Source organism: Rattus rattus, chromosome 5 (genome assembly GCF_011064425.1).
Source record: "Rattus rattus isolate New Zealand chromosome 5, Rrattus_CSIRO_v1, whole genome shotgun sequence".
In the NCBI taxonomy this organism is placed as follows: Eukaryota; Metazoa; Chordata; class Mammalia; order Rodentia; family Muridae; genus Rattus; species Rattus rattus.
The window spans coordinates 142,641,669-142,658,275 of NC_046158.1; the positions used below are offsets into that span (position 1 = coordinate 142,641,669).

Sequence of the window (16,607 nt, forward strand, 5' to 3'; positions counted from 1 at the left end):
TAAGGGTGGATCTACCTTTTTGATTTTCTCAAGAACCAGCGTTTGGTTCTGTTGATTCTTTGTATAGTCCTTTTCCTTTCTACTTGGTTGATTTCAGCTCTCAGTTTGGTTATTTCTGAATTTTACTCCTCCTGGGTGTCTTTGCTTCATTTTGAACTAGAGCTTTTAGGTGTGCTGTCAAGCTGCTGATATATACTCTCTCCTGTTTCTTTCTGCAGGCACTCAGAGCTATGAGTTTTCCTCTTAGCACAGCTAAGGGTGCAGGGAGCTGTTTGACAGGGTCCCTTCAGATCTGAATGGTGTCTGGACCCCATTGGGACCTGCAGCTTAAATGCCCCTATCTTCCTGTCCTAGAAGCCCTGTACAGTTTCCTCATGGGCCAGGGATGTAGGCATGGGTGGGTATTACTGGTGGTCTCTCCTGCCCTGGCGTCTCAGGATTGCCCCCCTATCTGGGAGGTGAGCTCTCCTTCCCACAGTGTTTGGGAGTAGGGAGCTGTGGGCCAGGATCAGAGAGGTTTGGGCCCCAGCTAGAAACCAGAAGTGCCTGGTCCCAGAGGAATTTTGCCTTTGTGAGTGCTTAGTCCACCAGGCAGGTCACTTGGAGCAGAAAAGTTGGTCTTACCTCTGGTTTCTGCCCTGGAGTCACTTCTCAGACGGGTTTCAGCTCTCCGTGAGGTCAGCAACCAAAAGGGCCTGCCCTGCCTTCATGCAGTACCCTGTACAGACCAACCCAGATGGCACTAGGCAGTAGGTGTTTTCTTCTAGAGTCAGAAATATGGGCAGAGAGTAGTCTCCTCTGGGTTCCCAGGTGTGTCTGCCCCTCTGAAGTTCTAGCTCTGCGTCCCATGGGATTTGGGTGCAGGTTGCTGTTTGAGCAGGTCCCATATGATCCGGGAAGTGTCTGGACTGCAGGGACCTTGCAACTTGAGTGCCCCTATTGTCCTCTTCCCAGAGGCCCTATACAGTTTCCTTATGGGCCAGGGATGTGGGCAAAGGTGTTCATTATCTTTTTTGATAACTTCTGTTTGAAAGTCTATTTTATTCAGTATAAGAATAGTTAGTCTCTCTGTTTTCTTGGTACCATATGCTTGGTCTCAAAATTATTCCTAGACATTTATTCTGAGGAAGTTTCTGTCATTATCACTGAGGTATGTTCCCGGTATGCAGCAAAATCCTAGGACCTATTTATGTATCCAGTCTCTTAGTCTATGTGTTTTCATTAGGGAATTGAGACCATTGATGTTGAATTATATCAGGGCACAATGATAGATGTTCCCTAATATTTTAATATTTCTGTTGTTAGAGGTGGAATTGGTTTGTGTGACTATCTTCTTTTGGGATAGTTGTAAGAGGATTAATTACTTGCTTTGAAAAGGGCGTAGTCTCCCTACATGTGTTGAACTTTTCCATATGTTTTCATTTGTAGGAATGGATTTGTGGAAATGTTTTGTGTATGTTTTGTTTGTAGGGCAAAGTACATTGTCATTAGGACAAAATAGCAAACAACAGATTGGGGAAAGATCTTTGGCAATCATACATCTGATAGAGGGCTAATATTCAATACATAAAAGAACTCAAGAAATTAGTCCAAGGAATCAAATAACCCTATTAAAAATGAGATACAGTACTAAGCAAACCAATTTCAACTGAGGAATATTGAATGGCCAAAAAAGAGTTAGGGAACGGAATGAAAGACAATAACTTCTTGAAATTCTTAAGCAAATGGATGGAAGTAGAAGATAGTATCCTGAGTGAGGTAACCCAGTCACAAATTAACTCACATGGCATATAATCACAGATAAGTGCATATCTGCAAACAAGAAGCTGAAAGTACCAACAGTGCAGCTCTCAGACTATATGAAATCCAAGAAGGAAGAAGATCACACCTAAGTGTGAATGCCACATTCCTACTCAGTAGGTAGAAGAGAACATTCTCTAGGAAGTAGAGGGAGAGAGGGATCTGGGACCTGGTAAAAAACAAAATTGGGCCAGTTCAGATTTGGGAGAAAATGAGGGGGAAGTTAGAGTATCAGGAATTTGAAAGTAGGTATGTAAAAGTAGGGGAGGGGTAACAAGGCATTACCACCAGAAATTTCCAGTTGCCAAGGACCTAAGAGCTTCCTAGGATATATAACAGGGAGGATATTATCGAAATGACCATAGAAGTGGAAATAGATCCTGCAAACACCATATCTAGTTGCTAGGCATGGCCTCCAGTTGAGGCATGGGGACATCATCCTACCTCAAAATAGTAATGCACACTTCCTCATGTCAAAAGGAAATGCAGGGACAAAGAGTGGAGCAGAAACAGAAGGAAAGGCCCACCTTAGGCTCCATCCCATCTGTTGACACCAAATTCAGACACTGTTGTGGATTCCAAAAGTGCTTATTGACAGGAGCCTGATACAAAAGACCCCTGAGATGCTCTGCAGGAGTCAGACAAATATCAATGTGATAGACATAGCAAAACATTGGAATGGACACATGGACGCTAATGAAGAAGTTAGGGAAAGGACTGAAGGAAGTGGCTTATTACCTCATAAGAAGAATAAAAATATCAGACAAACAGACCATGCAAACCATCCAGAAACTCACTGTGGAGGGAGAAGAATGCAGAGGGCAGTGGGATGGAGGGAAGTGGGTGGGAGAGGGAAGGGGTTGCGGCAGAGGAAATGGGGAACATGAACATCTTAGGGGGCCCAGGAGTGAAGCCCCATGAGCCAGCATAGTGAGTAGATTCAGGGGTTAGGAGGACCATGAAGTAACACTCTGGACCTGGTGTACATGATAGAATCTGAAGACTCAAAGAGATAGATCATATATAAAATGCCCAACAGGGGAGAGAGAGAAATTGTTGAATCTACCCCCAGTAGAAAGACAGGGCATCAAGTGGAGGGATGCGGTTGCCATACCCAAAGTCATAGACTCTGCCTTAGAATTCTTCCTGTCTAAACAAACTGCAGAGACAAAAATGGAGAAGAGCATGAGGGACAAGAGGTCCAGTGATATACCCAAATTGTCATACAGATAAAGGGGAGGCTCTAAGGCCTTACATTATTACAGATGGTATAGTGTGCTTAAAGACAGGGTAGTAGCATGGCTGCCCTACGAGAGGCCCAGCAAACAGCTGACTGAGACAGAAGCAAATATTATGCCCAACCACAGTATGAAGTAGGGAGCCCCTGTGGTTGAATTAGGATAAGGCTTGAGTGCATTGAGGAGGAAGTGTGATCAGAGGAAGACCAGGAGTCTCAACAAACCTGGACCCCTGAGATCTCCCTAGCTCTAAACCACCAAAGAGGCTGTGTCTACTGGCTGGCCTGGGACTCCCAACGTAAGTACAGCAAAAAATTGTATGGTCTGGACTCAGTCAAAGAAGACACACCTAACCCTTGAGAACCTTGATATCCATGGGAGTGGGACAAGCTGATGGGATATTGTGTATGTGTCTTTTTGGGGACATCCTCCTGGAGATGGGGTAAGAGGAATGAGATGAGAAACTGTAGGAGGGCAGAAAGGAGGGAGATAAGGACTGGACTGTAAAAAATGATTAAAGATAAGTTTACAAAGTAATTTACCTTCCTGGTTGTTAGAAATATCTCTTTTAAATTCACAGTGAAAGGCCCCCTTTGCCTGGCCACAATCTAAGTTTGCAATCATCCTACCGACTGAATAAAGTTAGACCTTAATTACAAAAATATAGATAAATAGATTGATAGATGTAGAGATATAATATATATATATCACATAATATATATATAATATATATTATATATAATATATATATGGAGAGAGAGAGAGAGAGAGAATATACCTTGCATTATTAATTCAACAGATTGCAGTTACTGTCTGAACACAGTAATTAACAAAGAATATTTTCAGGTTCCCGTGTAGGACACAGCATTTTAAGGCCAGGACCCAGGAGTTTTTGAAATGGTAATTTCAGGACATTCCCACCAAGCTCTCTTAACATCTGTGCTTAACAGAGACAGATCTCAGTTAAGTCCTTTTGCAATGTTAACAGAAAACGTGTCCTTCTTGTCTACTAAAAAATTAAGGGCCTGTGACCATGGGATGCTCATTCTTAAGATAATCACAAGGAAACTTTGAGTAAATGACTGGATCGATATGTAAAATAAAAGGTTGGGTTTGTGATCTGCATGGCATGAGCTACACAGAGAATTTTTTTTTGAACACCAAGAGAGAATTTCTTGGAGAATGGTCCCCAGGATAACATAGAGTGGTTTCTAAAGATATCCATAGATGGTAGATCCAGTAAAAAGAGATCACAACAGAATAAAAGCAGACTAGGAAATTTTTCCAGCTGAAAAGAGGTTGCCCTTCTGTACCAATGATTTGACTGCCAGTCATTTATTTTTGCTGCTTCCAGATACCTTTTTCCTCAGAACACTCCTCTGAGGCCAGACATGGATATTGGCAACAGAGATATTTTTATATCACTATTTTTATATCTATATATCAGGACTTACAGAAGAGGTCTCATTTATATAAACGTCCAAGTCAATGATATATGTTTCTTATGGAAATGTAGTTAAAGTCCATGGTGATCTGCCATGTGAGTGTAGGATATGAAATGGGTCTGAACAGTGCTCTTGACAATGAATTATCCCTGCATGCCCTGTAACCCACTTTCAATATATAAAAGAGAATACTGTGCACAAGATGTTAGATATACAAGGACCAATTTTAAGTAAAGCAGCAAACAGGTTGGGAGCTTTGCAAAAAGGAAGATGTGTGTGCAGCAGGTGACAGAGTTGGAGGAGTGCGGTACCTAAGACCTTATGGCTAAGACAATTTCACCATAATCTCAAGTTGCTGAACGAAGACCTATTACTTTTGTTTTCCCTGATAAATTTTGGTCGTATTTGTTCTGTTCGCCCTTTCTTTTTTATGATGTGATCTTTCTGGGAAGGATCATTTTTAGGGGACATAATAACTAGTAAATGGAACAGCCTCTCTAAAAGATATGGAACAGTGTGGTCAGATTAAAATGTAGTTTCCATGTTTTAAGAAAATATGGTAGTTAAAGGAAACTGGCTTCCATAGCCTCATATGTTCACATACTAATTTTCTGTTGGAACTGTTTAGGAAGGAGCACAGATATGGCCATTTTGGAAGAGGTGTGTCACATGTGTGTATTTTTATGCTTTAACATCTTCTGACCATGCCCATTTTGCTAGCAACCTCTTATCCGAGGTTCAAACTCTGAGCTCTCAGCTCTGCCTGATAGTATGTGTTCATGGTGCCATTATTGAATCTGACACTTTGGAACTGCAAACCCATTTTGATGCCTTCAATTACATTTTGCTTTGTTCATGCTGTGTTTCATGATACCAATCGAAAGGTCAATAAATAAACAGTAGTGTTCTGTTGAAGATCAGAATACAGAAAATCTTCCCTTCCAAATATGGAAACCAGGGAGGAATATTTTCCAAATTTTATCTCTGGAGTACTTATGATTTGTTCCATGCCTTTGAAGTTGAAGTGATCTGAAGATTGATTATTAATAAACTTTCCTGAAGAGGCAACCCCTTGAAGAACACTCTCCTTTACTTCTTACCCAAAGAACACCAAATAATGTATTTGGTCTATCTTTTATTTAAAAGTGTCATGTAGTGAATGGAGGTAGTGAACAGGATTTTATATATATATGTATATATAATATTTTATATATGTATATATTTAAATATATATATATATGTTATTGTCCCAATTCTCAAATCCTCTCTTTCTCTGTGTTGTAAATTTTTTTCATTCCTGTAAGTGTGTCTGTGTGTGTGTCTGTGTGTGTGTGTGTGTGTGTGTGTGTGTGTGTGTGTGTGTGTGTGTGTGTGTTTTCTTATTTAGCACTGGCTATTTTAAAACTCAGTGATCTCACTGCCTTGTGTTCTGATTTCTGGGACTGAAGAAATGCATTGCTATCCTCAGCTTGTGAATAAGTTCTATCTATCTATCTATCTATCTATCTATCTATCTATCTATCTATCTTCCTATTTATCTATCTATCTATCTATCTATCTATCTATCTCTCTTTCTTCCTACCTACATATTTATCTATCTATCTATCTATCTATCTATCTATCTATCTATCTATCTATCTATCTATCTATCTATCTATCTATCTATCTATCTATCTTCCTATCTATCCATCTATCTATCTATCTATCTATCTATGTATCTATCTATCTATCTATCTATCTATCTATCTATCTATCTATCTATCTATCCTTGTTTCTCTCCCTCCTCCTCTCTCTTGTAAAAACACTTTTCACTTTTATTTTTGTTTGTATAGTTTTTTTTGCCTCTCTGTGTATTTTTGTGTCCTGCACATGCTTGTTGTCCAGGAAAACCAGGAAGGATAGGACAAGGTTTTGGAACTCCAGGAACTTTATTTACAAACAGAAGTGGCTGCTTTAAGTATTGGGACTGGAGCCCATGGGCTGTGAAAGAAACTGCAGTGCTCTTAGCTTTACAGGTATTTTCCATCCTCAAGTTTTCTATTTCTGATAATATTCCTGTACAAGCCATTCTAGGACACCTCGTGGTTTAATTTCTCTTATAGGAATCCCTGCAAGTATCACATAGGAAAGCAAACATGTGAGACTGGAAACACAGTAGATATTGATTTGGTTAAACTACATCATACTTGGAAAATCTAATACATGTGGAATCTTTGCCAGCATATTTAGAACAGAGTAGAATTGTAGAAAAGATTTACAGGCAACAATCAGTCCAATCAGTCTACTTCTAGGGATAGAATAAAGCTTAAGGTGTGACTACATAGAAATTCTTTTCCAAAGGACGGGTGACCAGGGTGGTTTCCATAGCTGAAAGACCTCAAATTGAATATGGCCTCTGACCAATAGCATGGAGGGCAGCTAACCACAAACTTCATCTCCACAGAGGGTGCCGATGCCTCTAGGAAAGAGTGTGGAATAATCATTTTCGGGAATTTGGTTTAGTTAGGCCAACCATGTAGGAAATCTAAGTTGAAGTCTGTTTCCACAGATGGCAAAGAGGTTAGAAGCTCTTTAAACAAAACTACTCCAAGATTTTGATGTTCCTGGTTTCCCTAGTACTCTGTTTGCAAGGAATCTGTACCCCCAACATCCTGCTTCTCAATAAAGAGTAGAACTCTCCTGCAAGTTGGACAATTAGACTCAGAAAAACCTGACTTCCCTCTGTCACCATTCAGTGCAATCAGGGCAGTTTGATCAGTCCTGACACCATATGCACACAGCACCTGAAATGGACTCATCATGCTTTATTCATGTATGTGAACATACTTATTCACACATAGTTAAAAGTAGTAATAAATTGACTGGTAAAGTTTTGGGAAATGATGGTCTAAGGAATAAATGGGACAACCGATGTAGCAGATGTTCATTAAGGATAAAAATAATTTTGAATTAAAAAAATGTTTATAGTGTGCTAAATTAGAGCTAAGAGTAATTTATGTTGTTGCCAAAGATTAATGTTCCATCCCTACAAATTGGTTTTGCTGTAATTCCAGTCCCATGCTTCTCCTTTGATTGTATGTTCTCTGGGAGAGCAGACACATGCAAACACATGAAAACCCACTTGTTCATGTTCACACACATGTTCTGGGCTTTCTCTAGAGACATACATATGTGATCATGAATTAATTGTAACATAAATGTAAACTGTGTATTAATCTGGCAGAGGTATTTCTTTACATTGTGTTTGTCCCCAGTACCTGCACAACAAAACTTAGATTTACGTACAACTGCACCTCAATTGCTAAACAACTAAGGACTTATGCTGACCTCCGATGCTGACCTGGGTACCTCCAAACCCTATCCCGTGGTACTTATTTATAATTATTGACTTTGCTCTTCTTACCGTTTTTTCATGAATCAAATTCATTTGTCCACACTGCACATCTGCTCCCCATCTCTCCTTCCTCTTCCTGGTGGAATTCCCACCCTGATCTCTGATTCTGCCCAGTCATTTATTCAGGATTCATTGTTCAGCATTTATTCACAAGGCAGAGAATATGTCATAAGAATCCTGCAAAAAAAACTTACAAACTTGAAACAGGAGATTCTTGATATAATCGTTACAATGCACCTTCCTGATTTAAATAGGATTTAAGATATCAGCATTTAAATCACACAAATGTAGATTTTATTCACCATGAATATATTATGTCTATATATATATATCTGTCTATGTCTCTCTTTGTCGTATTCTCTCTGCCTGTGTGTGTGTGTGTGTGAGAGAGAGAGAGAGAGAGAGAGAGAGAGACACACACACACACACACACACACACACACACAGAGAGAGAGAGAGAGAGAGAGAGAGAGAGAGAGAGAGAGAGAGAGAGAGAGAGAATGTGTGTGATACTCTGGGTGAGTGTTTGTATGTGTGTGTGAATGTTTATACAATGATGCCATAGCTCTCAGAGAAATAGCAGGTCCTCTATGAGCAGTGTCTATGCTGAAAAGTGACTTTTCCTTGAAGTTTTCTGCATTTGTGTTATTTGTCCTTTATATCTTTAAAAATGTTAGCATTGATACATTTATATATTACATCACAGATTATGATTAAAAGGTAGGACTGGCCCCTGAGCAATCTATTGTCAGTGTCATTTACTTGATTTTCAGATAATACCTTGTAGTACAAGATGAACATTCCTGAGGCATTTCTGTGAACCATTTTTATAATTTACATGTGTTTCTGCATGACTTTCAGGTAAGAATGCCTTTAAATATTGATGCTTTTACATTTGACCATGTTCAGAAGAGGAAACAATATTCCTAGGCGATCCTATGTGGGAACTTATCCAGAATCCCTGAGTAAAATCTCAGTGCTCCCTTTTTTTGAGAAAGGCATTGCTTTTGAAATGGCTCCTATGCTTATCTTATGTGACACGGTAAACAATCTTTCCCAGCTCTTCTGCCTTTCTATTGAGCTTGATATTCTTGGTAGTCACATCTGGAATTAACAAAAATCCAAAGCGTTAGGAACTGTGAGGGATTTCTCTTCATTATACTTTTGGACATGAGAAAAGTATTATTAATCTGTGTCTTTTCAGGTGATAAGAAACACCTTTAAACTAGGTTATAGTTTATGGAAATGGCCTGCAGATAAAGATGGATCTGGTAAGACTTTTTCTTTGTCCTATGGCCCTAGCTCTGTCTAGCAACTTTTCATTGTTTTTTGTTTGTTTCTTTTTTGTGTTTATGTCATTAAAATCTATTGTTCAAAATTCAGGTTATCTGCTTAATAACAGTTGAGATATTCAGCCACATGGACTGAACCCCTCTTGGATTCTTCATCTTTCCATGGGTAGACAGCCATTGTTGGACTAGTTGAGCTGCAACCAGTGAGCCATTCTAATAAATGCATTTTCTACATAGTAAGAGATTCATTCTATCAGCTCTGCTTGTCTGGAGAAACTGTACAAATGTAGTTGTGGATTTGTTGTTGTTATTGTTGTTGTTGTTGTTGTTGCTGTTGTTGTGTTCATTTAAGTAATTCACTGAGGCTGATCAGCTGATTAACCAGAGTACTCCACAGTGTGTCAGATATTACTTGATATGTTCTGAAGCTTCTCATATAACCATCAGGGGAAGCTACATTTTAGCAGCTTGAAAGCACAAAATACAATATTGTTTTCTAAAAGCTCTCATGTAACTCTATTTTAAGCTAGTTTATGAACTATGAAATCCATTGGAATTAAATCCAGGAGGTTACCAGTGTAAGGGTCAAATGACAGTTCAAAAAAGGAGGAGAAATAAAGAAGGTGAGGCATTTCTGCTTTGGAAATTGCTCGCATTAACCATGATTAGGCAAATAATTTTAGACAATCAGTAAATTTCCAAAGTTGGCATCTTGGGGTGTTTTCCAGATAAGAGAAATGGTGAACCTAAATGAGGAACTGAACTTATATGAATAAACCAAATATCTGTATTTCCACTAGTTCAAGAAAAGAAGATCTAGAAAAGTGTGGCTGTGCCTAACCAGGAAAGTTATTATTCCGGTTTGAAAATACACAATGTTAGAGAAAAGATATAATACTTGGTGTGCTCTAGTACATATTTTAGTCCCTGAAAAATATCGGAAAATACAATGTGTTTAGAATTTTACAGTTCTTTCTTCTCCTTTTCCCTAGTCTTAAGTCTGAAACCCTGGGAAAATGGCTGGGGGGCCCTATTTATCAAATCAAAGCAAACCTGGCCTTCTGATTCTCTCATCAGAACTCTGTTCGGAACTGTAAGAACATATTGCTGGCCCTCGTCCTCTAGCCCAAGAGTAAGGATGCCATTCTCCCAGCTGCAATTCCTTATGTAATCCAACTACTCGGTAACTGATCTTTCTCATTTATCATCATCATTCTGACCCCTTGGTCTGGCTCTTGCTTCTTCCCTCTTTCCTCTCTCATCAAGTTTCAAGGTCATGTCTACTGTTGGCTGTCACAGATAAGCCTAGATCTCTCTATGTTCTCTCTTTTGTGTATAATAAACTTTCTATTCCACCATGCATAGGAGCAGTGATGTCCTTTACTTTATACATTGCATGTATCACTGAATATGCAATGAAAGGACACTGTGCCTTTGAAAAGGGAAATGAGTGCTCTGGGAGACTGGAACATTTTATTAAATGCAAACTTCCAAGCCTAGGGCTATGTCTGTACCTCTGATGGAACTGTAGAGCTTGGAAGGCCTCAGCTGTCTGAGTCATTTGCTCTCTGATCCTCCAGTAGAGGAGCTGCTACTCATATGAGGCACACATGAGTTTTCCATTCTAATTAGGGAATCTGGCAAGCCTATCATTCAGAGATAGATGTGAAAGGTATCTTTCAGTTTCTTTATAATATTCTCCTCTGATGCATCTGTAGCAAGCTGTAAGGAAGACCAAAAGACAGTCCTTGATGACTGTGGGGATCTCAATTATCATGGGAGGAGAAGCAAGTCTGGTGACATATCCAACTGTGATCTGCTGGTACTAAGATGCACTATGGGTCAGACTCTGGTTCTGTTGTCCATGTGATAATTTTAGCAGAGACTCTTGATTTTGATCCTTCCTGAGTGTGGATTTGGTGGGACTCTGTAGCCCTTGGACAGTCCAGGTGTGGTACTTACATCTCACTATCCAGGATATACACACAGGAGTTGCTTTGTTTTTTTTTTTTGTTTGTTTGTTTGTTTGTTTTTTTTGTTTTCAGTAGAACAAGATTAGGAAAGTGAAGGTTTGATTTCTTGAATTTCTGAAGGTTCTACATTTAGTTTTGTTTGACTAATTTTATAAATTGTTTAGAAATTAGTAGAAAAGAGGTAATAGGGTTCCTTCAGAAGTATTTGGTTAGAATCCTTTTATTTTTCTATACCCTCCAGTCAATGGCATGACTCACAGAAATTCAGTTCTTAATTACAAAAGGAGCTTCTGAGATACAAAATTTTCTCATGTGCTCATGATGCTGGGTAGGTAAATAGTACAAATTTCACATCTTGTAACATACTCCATATAGCAGGAAACAGACATTAAATTATGTATGTGATGGGAGGAAATTTTATTATGATCCACTCTATTTCAAGTCTGTGGGCTTCTTTTATGTTCATGGGCATCTCCTTCATTAAGTTAGGGAAGTTTACTTCAAAAAAATTGAAGATATTTACTGTCCCTTTAAGTTTGGAATCTCTGCTGTATTCTGTAACTACTAACCTTATGTTCGCCCATCTCATTGTTTTCTAAATTTCCTGAGTGTTTTGGTTTAGAAGATTTGTGCTTTTTTTTTTTTTTTTTTTTTTTTTTGCATTTTCATTGACTGTTGTGTCAATGTTTTCTATGGAATCTTCTGTCCGTAAGATTCTCTCTTCAATCCCTTATATTTTGTTGGTGATGCTTATGTCTATTACTTCTGATCTCTTTCCTATGTTTACTATCTTCAGATTTGTCTCTCTTTGTGGTTTCCTTATTGTTCCTACTTACATTTTTAGATCCTAGATGGTTTTGGTCAATATCTTCCCCTTTTTCTTAGTGTTTTTCTGTAAATCTTTAGTGGATTTTTGTGTTTCCTCTTTAAGGCTACTACTTGTTTACATGTGTTCTGTATTGCTTTAAAGGAGTTATTTATGTCCTGCTTAAAATCCTCTATCATGACCATGAGATATGATTTTCATTCCAAATCTTGCTTTTCCTGTATGTTGGTATATCTAGCAATTGCTGCGGTTGGAGAACTGTGTTGTGATGATGACAAGTAATCTTGGTTTCTGTTGCTTCAGTTCTTGGGCTTCCCTCTTGCCATCTCATTAGTGCTGATGTTAGTTGGTCTTGCTGTTTCTGACTGTAGATTGTTCCTCCTCCAGACTCTTAAGCCTGTGATTTTAGAAATGTGAATGCTCCTGGAAGACCAACATTCTCCGGCCTTGTTTTGGTTCTGGAAGGCTATGACCAACCTTAGCTCTGGGCACGGGTGGGCGGCCCAGGTGGGTCCTCTTCCAGGCCACCCCACAGCTCCAATGCCATGAATGTTCCCAGCGGGTCTCTCTTTGGACAACTATGAAGCAAAAGTGTGGTCCCATCTGTGTGCTTAGAAGTGAGAGTGCTTCTGAGAGACCACCTCTCTGTGGGTAGGTTTTTGGTCTAGAGAGCAATAGGACAGCCCCAGGTCTGGGAGCAAATGGAGAACAGAAGTGTCCCATCCCAGGTTGCTCTGCAATCCCTGTGCCTTGTGAGCTCTGGGTGTGTATTCCTTTGGACAGTCAGTGGAGAGAAAGTGGGGTCTCACCTATGGGCTTAGGAATGAGTGTGCTCCTGATAAACCACCTCTGAAAGCAGGTGTTGAGTCTGGAGGACTTTGGAACATCCCCATCTATGAGCACAAATGGAGACTGGAAGGCAGGATCATGCTGTATTGTGTACACATGTATTGGATCTTTTAGGATGTACTGACCTATGATGAAGTGCATGTGAATTTCACTCAGAAAGTGTGGGCATGGGTGGATCCTGCTCAGAAGAGTCTCTACCAATGTTTGATGCTGGAGACCTGTAGGAATCTCAGTGCTGTAGGTAATGTAATGAATTTATCATTCATTTTGTAAAATGTAGGCACAGCTTGCTTTGTTTATTGTTATTTGTTTTTTAATTTCACTTAAAAATGAGGAATAATATGGTGAATAAATCAGTCATGGTTCTAAAGTTCACTAAAGATAGTAACTTAAATGTTGCCTAATTCCAATAATTTAACATACTTTCTCTGATACCATTTTTAGGCTACATTTGGGAAGACCATACTACTGAAAAATATTGTAAAAGTTCTGGAAGACATGGAAGGTAGTTTTCATGTGCAAAATGATAAGAAAATGCCTCCCAAGAAGGTTTAATAAGTCCAGCAACTTTTAAGGAAATTCAACAGGGTAAAATATGCTCTGCATATCACATTGATTAGGTTATCATTATATGTTTACAACCTTATAATAAGCAAATAGTCCATAGAAAATTTGTGGTGAACCATATTCATATAACAACATGGCTAAATTTAGTGAGATGGACAGTTTACGAGATTCAAGAATGGTTTTGTGGAGAAACCGTAAACCCTGTACCAAATCTCTGTGAGGAAAAAACGTAAAACTGTGTGAATGTAATGTAGAACCCTTCTTTTGGAATGTGTTGAAAGTAATGTGTTATTCTTCTTTTGATATGAATGTCATATGTCCCTATGGATGCAAGCCATGTGAACACAGCGATAGTGAAAGAAACAGCATACCTCTCTCTTCTGCAGAACAATTAGAAGATGTACAGTACACCCCGCTTTGAGGAGAGTTTCTTAATGTGGTAAAAGTTTATAAATATTTAGTTTTTGTCCATTATTGGGGACATTTTCACATTGAAAGTGCTGAATCACATCATAAGATTATGGTTATAGATGTTTTTTCTGTTTGCATTGGTTCATGTTGCAAATGTAGTATTCCTCACAAGACAGCAAAATTTATGTTCACAGTCAGACTACAAAAACTCTGAGTTCATCCTCTTCTCTTCAAATATGTTAATATTCTTTAAGAAAAAAATTATGTAATAAATATGAGTAGTGTAATCAGTTTTCTTCCTATTCCATGTATCTTCAAACATTCAAGACAACGCATAATGAAAGGGACAGAGTTGAATGTAAACAAATTGACGTTTTGTTAAGATCATATTGCTCTTTACAATTAAACAAAATTTGAAATAAATTCACAAATATAAAAAGATTCATGAATATAATCAAGCTGAGAAAAAATTTACATGTGCCAATTGTATTTGCAGGTATGAAAGTTTTACTGGAAAGCAAACCTTTGATTTTATTCAATATGGTAAAGTCTTTGCATTTCAGAATCTTATCCAAAGGCATAATGGAGAGAAGCCCTGTGAAGGTAACCAATGTGGTAAAGATTTTGCACAAAGAGTAGTTTCAAAAGACATAAAAGTACATATAATGGAGAAAAACCTTCTGAATATAACCAATGTTGTAAAGACTTTGTAAGAAGCAGTGTTATCCGAAATCATAAAAGAACATACACAGGAGAGAAACTCTATGAATGTAATAAATATGGTAAAGCCTTTGCACAAAGGAGTAGTTTCAAAAGATATAAAAGACCATGTAATGGAGAAAAATGTTATAAATGTAAACAATGTTGTAAAGTCTTTGTACAAAACCATGATTCTCCAAAAACATAAAAGAACCCATATAGGACAGAAACCCTATGAATGGAACCAATGTTGTATAGCCTTTGCACAAAGTGGTCAACTCCAAAGACATAGAAGAACACATACAGGAGAGAAACCCTGTGAATGTAATAAATGTGCTAAAGCCTTTGCACAAAAGAGGCATCTACAAAGACATAACAGAAACCATGCAGGAGCAAAACCCTTTAACTGTAACCAATGTGCCAAAGATTTTTTCACAAAGCAGTGGTCTCTAAAATCAAGAGAGAAACATACAAGAGAGAAACTTTTTGAATGAAACCAATGTGGTTTTTAACCACTTTCACAAAGCAGTGACTTCCAAATACATAAACAGCAAGAAAACCCGATGAATGTCTTAAATATTCTGAAGACCTTTCACATCACAATCATCTTCAACTGCATAAATGAATTTGTACTAGAAAGAAATGCTCTGAGTGTAACTAATGTGGTAAAGCCTTTGCATGAAATAGTCATTTCCTAGCACATAAAATAATACACACTGCATAGGAACCCCATGAATGTAAGAAATGTGGTGAACCTTTTGTAAGCCACAGTACTCTTCAAGTAAATAAAAGAAGACACACTCAAGAAAAACCCTATGAATATAATCAATGGGATTAAGCCTCTGTGTTTGAATGAGCAATCATCTTTCAAATACATAAAAGAAGACAAACAGGAGGGAAACCCTATGAATGTAATCAATGTGTTAAACCCATCACATGTCAGTCATATTAAAAGGCACAAAATAAACCATAGTTTAGAGAAATGCTGTGTGTGTATTTAATGAAATCCTGTGAGCACATTTAAGGTGAAGCCTTCAGGTAGTTCTATAGTCTTCGTCAACATGAAACAATCTGTACTGGAGAGAAACTATGTGAATGTATTTAATATGGTGAAATCCTTTCAATTTTCACACGCTATCATCATGAAAAAAAGACTAAGGAGGCATTGAACATGGTGAAGCCTTTGCACATTTCTAAATTCTTTAGCATCATGAAAGTAATCATATTGTAAAGATGTGACTGGAAACAATGGGGTAAAGGGGTCCAATTTTGTGGAATGGGGTCCACACAAACCCAACAGAACTTATACATGGGTGATGAAAATGGCAAGAATTTACTGTAATAAAGCTGCTCCTGGATCATGGCAGGAGAATGCACTCAGAGCCTAAACTGTGACAAGTAAGACACCTGCCTGACCACGGTGAGCCAGAATGTTATTGAGCTGCCATCCCACAATCCAAATATCTGACACAGAGTTTTGCCTGTCGAAAGAACTTGAAGAACAAAAAAATGGAGAAGAGCCTGAGCAAAGAGAGGTCCAAATTGGGTTCCAGCTCAGTGGAGGAACCAAGATCTGACACTATGATTCAGGCTATGGTATGCTTACACACAGGGGCCTATCATGACTGCCTTCTGAAAGGCCCAACACCAGCTAAAAGAGTCAGATGGAGATATTTACCCCCAACCAATTGGCAGAAACTGGTGACCTCTGTGGTTGAATTAGGAAATACCTGGAAAAACCTGAAGAGTGATCCTATATGAATACCAGCAGTGTCGATTAACCTGGGCCCCTGGGATGTCTCAGACAGTGAGCAACCAACTAGGTCGCATACACGTGTTTATGTGAGCCTCCCCCCAACACGTACAGAAGAGAACATGTGTGTCTGGATTAGTTCAGAGAAGATACACACATCCATCAAGAGACTTGAGGCAACAGAAAATGGAATGGTTGGATGGGGACATCCTTCTAGGGATGTGGGAGGAGGTGTGGTATGTGGAACAGTTGGGATGGACTGGTAGGGGATAAGTGTGGAATGAGAAAAAATTAAACAATAAATAAAAAAAATAAAGAGAAAACACATTTATGCCAAGTTCAGCTACATTTTCCCACTGT

The 16,607-nt window shown here is 38.6% G+C and overlaps 1 protein-coding gene across 1 annotated transcript; it reads left to right on the forward strand.

Moving 5' to 3' along the window:
- Positions 1 to 8,354: 8,354 nt before the first annotated feature.
- Positions 8,355 to 15,477, forward strand: LOC116902258 (zinc finger protein 431-like). The gene is made up of 4 exons (XM_032904677.1): positions 8,355 to 9,148; positions 12,932 to 13,058; positions 13,262 to 13,322; positions 13,719 to 15,477. The coding sequence occupies exons 1-4, from the start codon at positions 9,140 to 9,142 to the stop codon at positions 13,777 to 13,779; spliced, it is 258 nt and encodes an 85-aa protein (XP_032760568.1). The 5' UTR covers positions 8,355 to 9,139; the 3' UTR covers positions 13,780 to 15,477.
- Positions 15,478 to 16,607: the final 1,130 nt, after the last annotated feature.

What these genes read in the sequence shown, in the direction of transcription:
- LOC116902258 (XM_032904677.1), top strand. An exon ending in TAGGAATCTCAGTGCTGTAG is followed by an intron (nt 13,059 to 13,261) that starts GTAATGTAATGA and finishes TACCATTTTTAG; the next exon opens with GCTACATTTGGGAAGACCAT. An exon ending in AGTTCTGGAAGACATGGAAG is followed by an intron (nt 13,323 to 13,718) that starts GTAGTTTTCATG and finishes TATGGATGCAAG; the next exon opens with CCATGTGAACACAGCGATAG.